Genomic DNA, 14326 nt, shown 5'->3' with positions numbered 1-14326 from the left:
TTTCAAGCAACATATCGCTCCTGTGGGACCTACATTGCATGTTTGACCATACTTGTCACACTATACGTGGTCAATCCTAATTACATAGCATTTGGCTACCTCATCTTTCTTTTGGTTTGGATCATAGGCCGACAACTGCTGGAAAAGACAAGGAAGCGTTTGTGGCTACCTTTACTAATTTATGCCATGCTGGTCTTTATCTTCACCTATGTTTTGAGCAGCTTCCCAAGTTTGCAGATGTGGCTCTCTAGAAGGATATTTCTTTATCCATATACAGGGTCGAAGCCTGGAGCTTCTTTGTTTGAGAATATTTGGGAATCTCTTGCAATTTTGATTGTAATGCAGTTGTATAGATATGAAAGATGATCATCTCGTCGACTTCCCAGCTTTTCATACATATGACCGAAATGGCCTATTAGTTCGTCTGGGATCAGGACCAGGAGAACATTTGTCCTCCTCACTGAAACGTTACATCCAAGAGCTGTTGAAGGTGAAAATGCAGAGTGCATATGTACCCGAATGGGCCGCGGAAGAGAAAATAAAACGCAGAGAAATGGTTGCTCCTGAAGCATGATATATTTTTGTGCAGAGTATTCAAAGTGCTGACAATGAACATCTTTGCAATATAAATAATAAGGAAGAGGTGCATGAGTGTCAGTGGACAGGTGATGAAGACCCTGCGGTTGCTTTTGTGCATTATCGATTCATTATTGAGGAAGAAATTCCTGTAGTCTATGTTTATAAAATTCAGTTACAGAAATGTGTGCAAGGAAGAGGGCTTGGCAACTTTTTGATGCTTATCGCACGCAAGAACCAGATGAAGGCAGTAATGCTTACTGTTCAGAAAAGAAATATATCTGCAATGAATTTCTACACTAGCAAACTAAGATACATAATTTCCAGCATATCACCATCACGAGTAGATCCACTGATCGGAGCAGAGAAGAATTTGGTGCACATCCTTGACACCTGGCCCTTCACTTCAGCCAAAAAGACATCTGTTACTAGAAGAATAGGATTCGTATTCTTATCTATGACCTCAGTTAGTCACACAATGGGGTCTGCGCTCCAATTTTTAGTCTTTTTGGTTAGAGAATTTCGAGGAGAAAGTTGTTCTTTGTTCTATTTATGTAACTTCAGGTGAAACAGCGCCCAGGTTTTTGGGTTGATCTGTTTTCTCCTACAACAGTCTTATTTAATGTATTAAAAATCATTTGTAAAAGTGAGTTAGGAAGAGAGAGAGAGTTCTGAGAGCTGGTGGAGAACAAAGAGCTTCTATTGTACAGTCTTTGACAGAGATTTTAATGAAAAATACAGCTCTGACCCCTGAGATTCCTGTGGTATGACAATTTAGCATAAGTTTTCCTTCTGTTTCATATGTAACCTGTTATGTTTTCATTTCACTTCATGATCATTTCCAATTGAACAAATGAAGTGTTTAGGTAGAATTCATAATATTTTATGCTCTGCCTATAAGTTTGTTCATATTTAATGTTTTCTTCTGTTTGACAAGGATTCATTCCCTATGCCCTTGTCAACTCCTCAGCAGTCTTGCCATTTCATTTAATCTAAATTTGATGTTAAATTTCTTGCCTACCTTGCCTCAGGAGATAATCTATGTTTTTTATTATATTTCTCTGTTCAAGCTGTTTCTTTGCCCCATGCAGCCCAGAAAACCCCATTATCCATTAAAACTCCTTTTTCTATCAATTTACTAGCCTAAAATCAGTTTCTTTTAAAGTCATCTCAGCCCCTTTTAGAAAAATTTTTGCTGAGATAGACCGGAGAGAGCCCTCTCCTATCCTCGTAGGGCTAGCTACGAGGCTAAGTGGTTTGATGTTACCTGGAGTTTCGCCTTCTTCAGCCTGAGGAAAATTCGAGCGCTAACATATTGGCGACCATACTGGGGAGAACATTCGACTTGTTGATTGTATTGTCCCAGTACATGAAATCAAATTGCAGATCTGATGCTGATGGTGGACATCAGTCAGACACATATGCAAGCTGAACCATTCACCTGGTGACTCCAACTCGATCTAGACAGTCCAGTGCTCGCTGATCCATTTATGCAATGGTGGGGTATGTGGCAAACCCTGCACTTTGTGAAGCTCTAAACGAAGTTAGAGAGTGGTTAGTGGATATTGAAATTAATGAAGAATTTTTCAGTACCTTCCTTCAGTGTTTGAAATCTCCGAAGTTTCATCTTGAAACTAAAACTGGTGCCTGTGAGTTAATTGTTGAAAAACTTGAAAAGGAGATTCAATGTTTAGATGAGCAGATCCAGTCATATGATTGCCAAGACCCTAAAAAGTTTTTGGAAATCCTTCCTCCTTCGCAACAAGAATGCATAGAATTGCCTACAGATGTTTACATTGACAGTGTGCAGCTGGAAGTGTGTATTGCAGAGTTGGGGCAGCCAACAGAGTCCGGCTTCCGCGATCCAATGGCAACATACATGGACACATTTTTCAGTTTGATTGATAGATCAGGCTATCTTGTACGTGACCAGGATCATTACGTGCATGAAGGGCTGCCAGCAATTACATCTGTGTCCTGGCGGAAGCATTCTCGAGCGGCATCATTCTCAGGTTTACTTGAATGGTTAATCTGGCATTTCAGTATTACCTGATCTATTGTTTGTACAGCAGATTAGGGTAGATTTTGTAAATAAATAAGCAGCCAAAGGGCAGTATTTTGTTCCAGTTTTATTACAGTTCTAGTTTGAAGTTTGCCGAATTAGTCTTTCAATCAATTTAGTCAGTTTCCAGTTAATAAGTTGAGTCTTCAGTTGTGTTGATTTGTTGAAATAATGGACTCCATTGCCCAATGAATGGAGGCATTGTCTGCTCTCCCAAAGTTCTGCGGTTCTTGGCACCTCCACGAAGCGGCAGCTGCCATCCCAAGTGGAGCCAATGTTAGACTCCGTCTTGTATGTCAAATGTGAGATTGATTCTTCTTCAAAACCCTGTTTTGAAGAAGAAATCATTAAATGTGCTTTTAGAATATGTATCAAATTCTCCAGCTCTTCAAAAGGCAGCAGCTTCAGTAGCTCCAATCCCTGCAAAAACAACCAATTGTCATCAGTTCAAAGTGTAATAAAAACAAAATGACAAATATATGCCTGCATTTCCACTTCGAGTTGTGATTATGGCCCCATATAAACCCTCGTTTGAAATGAAGACACTCCTAGCAATTACAAAGGTCGTGTAGAGTTTATTGAGGGCACTTTTGACAAATTTGTTCAAGTCTGGTCTGGCTGTCTCTAGTCTTGGATCTGAACGTTGGATGCAGCAATATTCCAGCGGGCTTAAGCATGGAAGTCTTTCCAGTGATATTATTATCTTTCTTTTACACAGAAGGATTTCTTTTTGAAGAGGTTGCAGAGGTCATTTACCGAAAGCATCAAGTTATTCTTTTTGGCCTCGACATTTTAAAGGAGGATATGTCAAGAGGGCGGCAGATTTCATCTTCGGATGTTGGTTTAAGATCTTTGGGTTGCAGAGGAGGTTTCCAAATTGGGTAGGCAAGTTTCTTTTCTTTGCTCGGGGCAGAAGCTTTCGTCTTAATACAAGATAGTGAACTGTTAGAGGAAGTTAAGAAACATAGACTTATTCAAATTACAAGATCCTTGGACACCAACGAAATGGATTTCTCTATCTCCAGTGATCATTCTACTGGGAAATATAGTTCTGGAGGTTCTGGACAACAAAGGGGATTCAATAAGGTTAATTCTCCCTCACTGCGGTGGATCAAATCATGCAAGTCTTTGGGATTTTCTAAGCATTGTAGTATTATTATGCTTTTCTGCAGTTCAAGATCATGGCATAGAAGCACTCCATTCATTTTCTGCAATTCTGAAGTGTAGCCCGCAATCACCATTTGGTTTTGGCTTCATGAAAGATGGGTTCAACAAATCTGTACTGTGGACAATATGTTCATCCCAGAATTTGACAGATAGTGATCCACACCACACTCAGCAAGTGAACTGGATAAAAAAAATATCTTCTAACCATAGGCCAAATGTTTCAAGCAACATATCGCTCCTGTGGGACCTACATTGCATGTTTGACCATACTTGTCACACTATACGTGGTCAATCCTAATTACATAGCATTTGGCTACCTCATCTTTCTTTTAGTTTGGATCATAGGCCGACAACTGCTGGAAAAGACAAGGAAGCATTTGTGGCTACTTTTACTGATTTATGCCATGCTGGTCTTTATCTTCACCTATGTTTTGAGCAGCTTGCCAAGTTTGCAGATGTGGCTCTCTAGAAGGATATTGCTTTATCCATATACAGGGTGGAATCTCTTGCAATTTTGATTGTAATGCAGTTGTATAGATATGAAAGATGATCATCTCGTCGACTTCCTAGCTTTTCATACATATGACCGAAATGGCCTATTAGTTCGTCTGGGATCAAGATCAGGAGAACATTTGTCCTCCTCACTAAAACGTTACATCCAAGAGCTGTTGAAGGTGAAAATGCAGAGTGCATATGTACCCGAATGGGCTGCGGAAGAGAAAATAAAACGCAGAGAAATGGTTGCTCCTGAAGCGCGATATATTTTTGTGCGGAGTATTCAAAGTGCTGACAATGAACATCTTTGCAATATAAATAATAAGGAAGAGGTGCATGAGTGTCAGTGGACAGGTGATGAAGACCCTGCGGTTGCTTTTGTGCATTATCGATTCATTGTTGAGGAAGAAATTCCTGTAGTCTATGTTTATAAACTTCAGTTACAGAAATGTGTGCAAGGAAGAGGGCTTGGCAAATTTTTGATGCTTATCGCACGCAAGAACCAGATGAAGGCAGTAATGCTTACTATTCAGAAAAGAAATATATCTGCAATGAATTTCTACACTAGCAAACTAAGATACATAATTTCCAGCATATCACCATCACGAGTAGATCCACTGATCGGAGCAGAGAAGAATTTGGTGCACATCCTTGACACCTGGCCCTTCACTTCAGCCAAAAGGACATCTGTTACCAGAAGAATAGGATTCGTATTATTATCTATGACCTTAGTTAGTCACACAATGGGGTCTGCGCTCCATTTTTAGTATTTTTGGTTAGAGAATTTCGAGGAGAAAGTTGTTCTTTGTTCTATTTATGTAACTTCAGGTGAAACAGCACCCATGTTTTTGGGTTGATCTGTTTTCTCCTACAACAGTATTATTTAATGTATTAAAAATCATTTGTAAAAGTGAGTTAGGAAGAGAGAGAGAGTTCTGAGAGCTGGTGGAGAACAGACAACTTCTATTGTACAGTCTTTGACAGAGATTTTTAATGAAAAATACAGCTCTGACCCCTGAGATTCCTGTGGTATGACAAATTAGCATAAGTTTTCCTTCTGTTTCATATGTAACCTGTTATGTTTTCATTTCACTTCATGATCATTTCCAATTGAACAAATGAAGTGTTTAGGTAGAATTCATAATATTTTATGCTCTGCCTATAAGTTTGTTCATATTTAATGTTTTCTTCTGTTTGACAAGGATTCATCCCCTATGCCCTTGTCAGCTCCTCAGCAGTCTTGCCATTTCATTTAATCTAAATTTGATGTTAAATTTCTTGCCTACCTTGCCTCAGGAGATAATCTGTGTTTTTTATTATATTTCTCTGTTCAAGCTGTTTCTTTGCCCCATGCAGCCCAGAAAACCCCATTATCCATTAAAACTCCTTTTTCTATCAATTTACTAGCCTAAAATCAGTTTCTTTTAAAGTCATCTCAGCCCCTTTTAGAAAACTTTTTTCTGAGATAGACCGGAGAGAGCCCTCTCCTGTCCTCGTAGGGCTAGCTACGAGGCTAAGTGGTTTGATGTTACCTTGAGTTTCGCCTTCTTCAGCCTGAGGCAAATTCGAGCGCTAACAGTTGGAATAATGGAAGTTTCCCTCCAAGCTTAGTTGAACATCTTTTAGGATGAAGAAGTTAAATAACATTTCAATGTGCTGTTCATGATTTTTCTTTGCTTCTCTATTGTTGACTTGATGACTAGAAATTGCTAGTATGATATTTTATGAAGGTAAAGTTTACTCCAATAAGAAAATTCTAGGGTTGAAATGAAACCCTACTTTTGTCTCACTATAATAATTGTATTTTTTAAAATATATCTGTCACTGTAATTCTCTAGTTAGGGGTATTCAATATATTTTGATGGTTACCCTAGTTAGGATAAAAGGTGAAGTGTGGCATGCTTATTCCCTCTTAATCCTATGGTGAAATCACACTTGAATTGAGGCACTGCTCATTGTTCATTCAATAAAAAGGGAACTATATGTGTCTACCCTTTAATTATGCATGTTTGCATGTTATTACTTTGTTGATTTTGTACTTATTGTGAGGAACATCTTTGGAAGGGATTTCCTTTGATTTTCTACATATTGAATTTGTTCCTTCTAGTTGGTTAGATCATGTCTATAATAAAATAGATATGCCTCCTTACATATAGTAATAATTGTATTTATCAAAGGATATTTGTCATTGCAATTCTCTAGTTAGGGATATTCACTGCATTTTGACGTCTTCCCTAGCTAGGGTTGAAGGTTAATTGTGGCATGTTTAGGAACTCCTAATCCTATGGTGAAATCACACTTGAATTGAGGCATTGTTCATTGTTCATTAAATAAATAAGGTACAATGGTGTGCCTGTCCTTTAATTATGCATGTTTGCATGTTATTATTTTGATGATTTTGTACTTATTGTGAGGAGCATATTTAGAAGGGTCTTCCTTTGATTTTCTACATATTGAATTTGATCCTTGTAGTTGGTAAGAGCATGTTTATAATAAACTAGTTATAGCTTACAGTTTGATTCTTGATCCTAACTCCATCACCCAATTAGATAGATATTAGTCCTAGTAATCCAACATCACTTTATTTTGAAAAAACACCCTAAATTATCTTTTAGGGATTCCAACTTTGTATCGAAGGAGAGCTACCCTAGAGTGAGAGGAACAATTGCTATGATGTGGTAATTTTTTCTTAGGGATATATTGTTCTTTTGTTTGATAATTGCATTTCATCATTTACATATAGAATTCACCCCATAGCATCATAACATTATTCAAATTTACAACACAATTCAACATCATATGCAATTATATAGAAATAACAACAACATCATCAATGCAACGGAACATAAAGGAACAATAGAAGAAAAACATTCACACATAGAGACACCAAGATTGGTCGGATACCAAGGAAAAACCCACTATAGGGAAACCCTTTCAAATTCTTCTTCTTATTAGATTGTTATTGAATGATTCAACAAAGAGAGAGTACATTGATCCATATCTTCAACCATAAACCTATCTAATAAAAGCAACTAAACAAAATTCATGAGATTAACCCAACAATGCCAATAATAAAAAACCTTGATTAAAGACATTGTAATAAACTGTCATTGTCTATAGTCAACTGCCGAAATCTACAGTCAATGGGTGAAAACTGTAGTCAACTAAAAATTCAACCTTTAGGTTCTAGTTGTAGGGAAGATGTGTCATGCATGAGGCTTAAGGCTTCGGTTGAAATTTCTCCATGACATGCCTGTGATTGAGACCCAAAACCTTAAAAATAGAGATGTGAGCTTTAAACCTTGCAATTTCAGACCTATGCTAACCAATCTCTGTGAACTTGCCTCAAACCTGCGTGAGCCAAAACCAAAGAAGAGAATAGAAGAGTGATCCATGTTATTGTTCAAATGAGGTTCACTTCACTTGTATTTATAGCCTTCAAGGGTGTCCAATTTTATTTAGGGCCAACCTAATCAAGTATGCACATGTGGGCTTTAATTAAAAAATACACCTTCCCTTGTTCAAATGGGGCACTTCAATAGTCAAAATTGGTCCTCTCAAAAAGAGAAATCTAGTACCATGGTTGGAATTTTTCACTGAGATGCCAAATTAACACTTCCTCTCATCTAGGGAAAAATTCTAATTGTATCATGTAATCATCACAAGTATCCTGTCATCCCCTCTCAAGTATCTCATCAAAAAATGCTGTCACTATTCATCTTGGTTCATCTCTACTTATTTCTTCTTATCTTTTGATTGTCTCTTCTCATATGATGAACGTTCTCGAATTTAAAAAAAGAAGAATTTGACATTAGAAGGGAGCCTGAGCTATCAACCTCTATCACGTTGGAGTGCACATCTCAATCTAAAACAATATCAGGGAGCACATCTCAACTTGAGACTATATTGGGGAGCACATATAAACCTGGAATCACTGCTAGTGGGTTTCCCAATGCTACCATCTAGGAAACATCATAGAGCTTATCATCAGGGAGCCCAACTCAACTTGGAACCACATCGAGGAGCTTAGTATCAACCTAAAAACATACCAGGGAGAAAATATCAACCTGAAACCTCATTGGGGAGCATATTTGAACCCAAAATCTCATGGGGGAGCTAAACATATTCAAGCCCATATTGAGCAATAAGTGATATAGGGGAGCACATCTCAACCCATCATATTTCCCACAGATCTTCCAAACAATGACACTCAATAGTCATGTGGTAGAAACTTGCATCATAATCTGAGCTTCGGTAAGACACTCATTGTACCAAAGGTAAGGATCACACATACCCAAGCCTCCTCAACCAGTTGGACAGACAGGGAGGGACAATCCCAACAATCCCAACTCATGGATATGATTCCAATTGGGGTATACTCTACAAATACCAAGATAGGGGACCGACATCTATGACCCCATTTTTTAGAGATCCCTCATCCCCATGAGCCCTCTATCTCAATTCCTCACCTTGGGATCTCAGATGTGGGGGGCAAGTTGGCTCAATGTTCTCAATTAGTTCTGCTCTCAATAAATAAGAAACATATCATTGTTCTCATATTTGGTACCTAATTAATCATCAAATCATAATAAAATCAAATATCATATAAATATATATATATATATATATATATATATATATATATATATATATCTCACAAAAAGGATACTTTATTCATCCTCCCTCTCATGGAGGCAGAAACTACAAGCCTAAGCTTGTCTCGCACGACATCGCTATCTCAAATATGAATATATATGAGTCCCAACTATATATGGGAGTCTCTTCCAATTGGATCCCACTCAATATTATCACAATGTATCCCTGTCATATCTAGAACTTGCTCAAATAACTCTTCTAAACAGCTTCTTCAACCTGCCTCACAGCTAGTCGTGATAGCAACATCGTACTCAACCTAGGCCATGCTTAAAGCTACGAACATCTCATCAAATGCATCATGGAAGATCTCATACTAAGGAAACACCCAAATGTGCTCATCTCATCAATAACGATCCAAACAAAATCAGTATATCTATGCAGTCACATATCACAGGAAGAATGTCTTAAACCAAAAATTGGTCATCCAATGCAAGTATCTTGAAGTGTGCTCAATGACAACTAAATGTGTATGAAGAGGATCAATCATGAATTCACTCAAGTTGATTTATGAAAAACATGTATATACGAATGAGTGTTCACACTGAACATTAATGCTTCAATCGATTGTCGGTTGCCAAAGAAGGTTCAACAATATCTCTTCATAACTTATTGAAATTCAATCAGAGTGTCCAAGGATTTTCATTTCCATTTTCCAATAATTCTTCAATAGATTCATGATATAGGTTTTTCTTTTCCAAACTTCAAAAAGTAACTCACCATGTCATGGTCCGTAATTTCGAACTTCAGAGGCCAAATCCCTCTTAATTTGATCACCAAAGGCTCATTAATGGACTATCAATATATAAAGCCAAAATCAATGTCATACCTTGGACCACTTTTTAAGTATAGGTTTGGTTCGACACATCTTCCTGGCAGCACCAGGTGACTGTCAATGTGGACATACCAGGCTTGGGGAGCTTTCTTCATATAATTCTTTTCTATAAACATAACACTTTACGAAACAAATATGCTCAACCTTACATAAATCAATATTGTGTAATCAAATCAACTAAGTCAACTTATCAAGCCTTAGATGTTAGGTCAAAAATAATATCACAATTTCTGCCAATACCCCTAAGACAAACTCTTCGGACCAAATGTCAGGTAGAGCTCACATCCAAATACCAAGTTACAACAACCTTTCATTTACCAAGAATTATCCAATCTAACTTTATTAAGCCATCCTTATAATCATAGCATGAATCATTTCTGCCACTAAATATGAATGGATAGATCAAGGAAAAGTCATATAAGTTTCATGTATATACCAAGAATGAGTCACATAAGTTCCATCCGTTCATTGTGAGATTACTTCATAACGAATCACAACTATCTATACTTAAACCATTGTGCCAAAGACAATGAGGTAAATACAAAATCATTATTGAATACCAATATTAGTCACTGAAAGTTACGATGCTCACATAACATTATCATCAAGGAAAATTATCAGATATCAAGTCAAAACCCTAATTTTCCATCTCTGTGAATTCAATTAATCAATAAGCCAAAAACATATGAAGAATCATGTCAATGTCTTAAAGCATATTTATGAACATAATGACATATTGATATGCATATTCTAGTCACCTGCAAACACAAGTTTGGTTGTTATGAATATAATTTATATAAAAATAAAATAAATATAAATGAATAAATAATTATCATAAATATAGTGATTAGTTTATGAAGAGGCATGTCTCTAAGGACATACCCATTCATGAAGGGGCATTTGCCTAGGTATATAAGCAGACCCTCATTGTAACATTCATTCATCTTTGTTCTATCATATTATCAATAGAATATTATTTACAATAAAATTGTGTATTTTACATTTTAAAAGCATAAACAACTCTAAGTTTTGTCGCTTCAGTGGTATCAAAACAATTCGAGCCTTTGGACGTTATCTGCTGCATAATATGCCATTAAGTTTAGCTCTTGAAATTATGGAACTAAGCGAATCTCATAAATCTACAATTGAACTGTTAATTGAAATTCAAGAATCATTACAACAAATTAAAAGGTAATTTACATAATCCATAAAGTCTTTTAAAACACCAGATTTAACACCTACAATAGAAGTTGAATTAATGTCAAAGAAGATGACTTTGAGCCAAGATTTTTGACAGAGAAAAATATAAAAGAAATAATGAAAAAAATGATTCTACATAAATTATTGATGAAGAATCACTACAATTCAAAGAAGATCAAGAAGAGGTTATGTCAAATAAGGATTATGATGGTGAATATGACTATGCAGCAAGACTTGAAATGAGATTATTGGTATACCCAGAAGAGCCAAACTATATATATTTATTGAATGGAATCCTCTGCAGGTTAGACCATACTCTTCATAAGCCCAAGAACCCACAAATTTCCAAGTCAAATAGAAAAATTATTGCCGATCATAATATTGTCAAGAAATAAAAAAACAAAACCTTTCGAACAATTAATACAAAGAAAAGGGTTGCATTTTCTGAGGCTCCGATTCATCCCAATGAGGAGAAAATGGCATAAGTTAATTCTGTATTTATTGATGGATAACCCCATCCTAGAATGGAGAGGAATCTAAAATAAGCTGACATGGAAGCCACATCATTGATATACCTAGAAGCAGAGATTTTGAAACCAACAGTAAGAATAGTTACAAATATGGAATACCCATTAGAAAAGGCTCTAAAATCAGTGATGGGAGTTATAGAGTTGAAAACCAAGGCAAGGAAAACCCAAAACCAGTCATCATAGTCATAGCATTGAAATACCAGTGCCTATTGAAAATGCAACAAGATGATGGAGCTTAGTGAAAAGAAGTCGCCTTCACTAAGTGGGCTCGCACGCTATTTTTGGCGCAAAGTCTATTTTTAGACATATGGATCATGGTCTATGAGTTGCAGGATGCTATTTATGGATGATTGGTCATGTTGGTAAAAATAGATGGACCTCTATTTTTAGACATATGGGCGGAGTCTATTTTTAGATTGCCAGTCAAAAAATAGAACAGTCGAATATTATTAGCTCTTAATAATATTTGGACTATAAACATTATCTTATCCTCTTGCAACACTTCAGTTCGAGCTACGGATGTGGCACATGCAACTTAAATACACTTTTCCTATGGGTTAGTTGAGCTATTGCATGATGGACTTCAGTTAGAACTCAAGTGATTGAGTTTGGTGGAGTTGATTGAGGAGTTGATGGAGTTGTGTTCAGTTTGACTTAGTTGAACTAGTTGTATTTAGTCTAGCTGCCAAATACACTAGTGATGAGTGATGTGAATTAAGTATTAATTAATTCACTAATTATTAACTCATAAATCAACTAAAGAATACATCAGTTAACTCAGTGCATGGACAGTTCAGTGGAGACAAGTGTTAGAGGTGGGTGAAAGGGTGAGACTACTATTAGTTGTGACTATAGCTGTGCATGAGATTTGCACAATCATTGATTGAGATTGCCAATGAGGATTGCGCAGTACAAGCCAAGGGAATTCAAACTTGGACCTGATCTATTCTCAACTTGGATTGCACAGTAGAGGCAGGCAAACAGTGGAGGAGATTTGAACCTGTGACTTGTTCAGATCTGAGCTAGTTTGTGTGTAGCATGTGGAGATAGTACTGAGTACTTGTGAGGAGTATTGTACTATGTATTGTTACATGTTCTCTATCATTATAATATATAGATAGTTGGGGTTTTTCAGCTGTATGCTTTCCCCATTACATACTGTGTTGATATGTGTGATTGATGTTTCAATGTGCGCATGCGATTGTTTTTTTTAATTCCGCAAATTGATGATCAATGGTAGAGGAGGTTATGTATTATGCATGCATTCTGAAAATAGTGTATAATCAGGATAATCTCTGTGAATAAGTGTTATATTATTCAAATTTCTACATGGTATAAGAGCGAGGTTGATCATCAGATCTATTATTCAGAAAGTGATTACATTTTATTTCTTTAGGCAGAGTCTGTAATCGGGCCAGGTAGCCTCTGGATTCATCCTTCTTTTGGAAGGTGAGATATCCGGTAAATGCCCATATAGTCAATCTCTGTATGAGAAATACTTTGTTCTCACGAATTTTAGATCAGAAGCAGTTGAGTTTTGAGCTAGTGGAATTCAAATTTGCAGCGATGTTTTCTTGGTGTCGAAGTTGAAATTTCTTTCAACGGATTGCGATTGGAGTATGCCCTTGAAGGCAGCTTAAATTATATTGCATGGAAAAATAGGATGGAGGCGATGTTATATGACAATGGGTTGAAGGAGTTCATAGATGCTGAGGTCCCAAAGCCTACTGATGCTACTCAAATTGAGGCTTGGCAAAAGAAGACAACAAAGTGTCGAAGGATTCTGTTGGAGGGTGTGAAGGATCACATTGTATCCAGCCTATATGGAAAGGATTCTCCATACTTGATGTGGAAAGCATTGAAAGATTTATTCCAAAGCAAGAGCGACCAGAGGAAGTTGGTGCTCAAGGATAAACTCAGAAACATAAGTGTGAGAAAGGAGACAATATGACCAAGTATCTCACGAAGTTCACCCAATGCCGGGATGAGTTGGGAAGTGTGGGGGTGACTATTGATGATGAGGACTTCGTGAGCTTAGCTCTCCTTGGTCTTTCGAAGAGTTGGTATTCCTATCAGGACTCTATCAATGGTCGGGAGAAATTTCCAGGATGGGAGAGACTTTGGTCTGATCTTGTGCAAGAGGAGATCAGCGGAATACCAGGGACGAATCTTCATCAAAGGCATCTGATGAAGAAAATTGCACTTTGGCTGCCAAAGAAAAGAAGGGGAAGAAAAAGAAAGCTTCTCATTTTGGTGCGAAAGGCAAGAATCAGGACATGTCCAAGGTGAAGTGCTTTCACTGTCACCAACACGGACATTATGCCACAAATTGCCCGCAGAAGAAGAAAAATAACCAAGCTGATGGATCTGCAGCAGGAGAGGACTTAGCCTCGCAGTTTGAGCTGGATTTTTCGTTGATCGCATGCTTGGTATCAAGTGTGATGGGACCGATATGGTTCTTGGACAGTGGTGCATCTTTTCACATGACATGAGATTGAGATTTGTTTTCTGATCTGGATGAGAAAGATCTTGGAGTGCACATCGAGATGGGCGATGATGGTAGATACAGTGCGACCGGTATCGGTACCATTTCCTTTGAGAGGGAGTCTGGTAAACCCTTCGTATTGAGGGAAGTGATGCATGTTCTAGGATTGAAGAAGAATCTTATCTCTGTGGCGATGTTAGAAGACAAGGGATATGATGTTGTCTTCAACAAGGGAAAGCCTTTCCTGCACAGTAAGACAACTGGAGAAACCCGGAAGATAGGGGTTTGAGCCAAGAACCTTTATCAATTGCATGTATATGGCT

At 37.3% G+C, this 14326-nt stretch overlaps 1 protein-coding gene and 1 pseudogene across 1 annotated transcript; both read left to right on the top strand.

The window, feature by feature from the left end:
• The first annotated feature begins 355 nt into the window (after positions 1 to 355).
• On the top strand, positions 356 to 1144 carry LOC149228810 (uncharacterized; annotated as a pseudogene).
• A 3200-nt stretch (positions 1145 to 4344) lies between these two features.
• LOC149228809 (uncharacterized) lies at positions 4345 to 5067 on the top strand. The gene has a single exon (XM_089380871.1). The coding sequence runs from the start codon at positions 4345 to 4347 to the stop codon at positions 5065 to 5067; it is 723 nt and encodes a 240-aa protein (XP_089236997.1).
• Positions 5068 to 14326: the final 9259 nt, after the last annotated feature.

This window comes from Pinus tabuliformis, chromosome J, assembly GCF_031772625.1.
Source record: "Pinus tabuliformis cultivar Carrire ecotype Pingquan chromosome J, CPIR1, whole genome shotgun sequence".
NCBI lineage: Eukaryota > Viridiplantae > Streptophyta > Pinopsida > Pinales > Pinaceae > Pinus > Pinus tabuliformis.
Note: the sequence above shows the minus strand (reverse complement) of the source record. Positions and strands in the feature narration are given on the sequence as shown.

Coding starts and splice junctions, on each gene's coding strand:
- LOC149228809 (XM_089380871.1), top strand. CDS start 4,345: ATGAAAGATGATCATCTCGTCGACTTCCTAGCTTTTCATACATATGAC.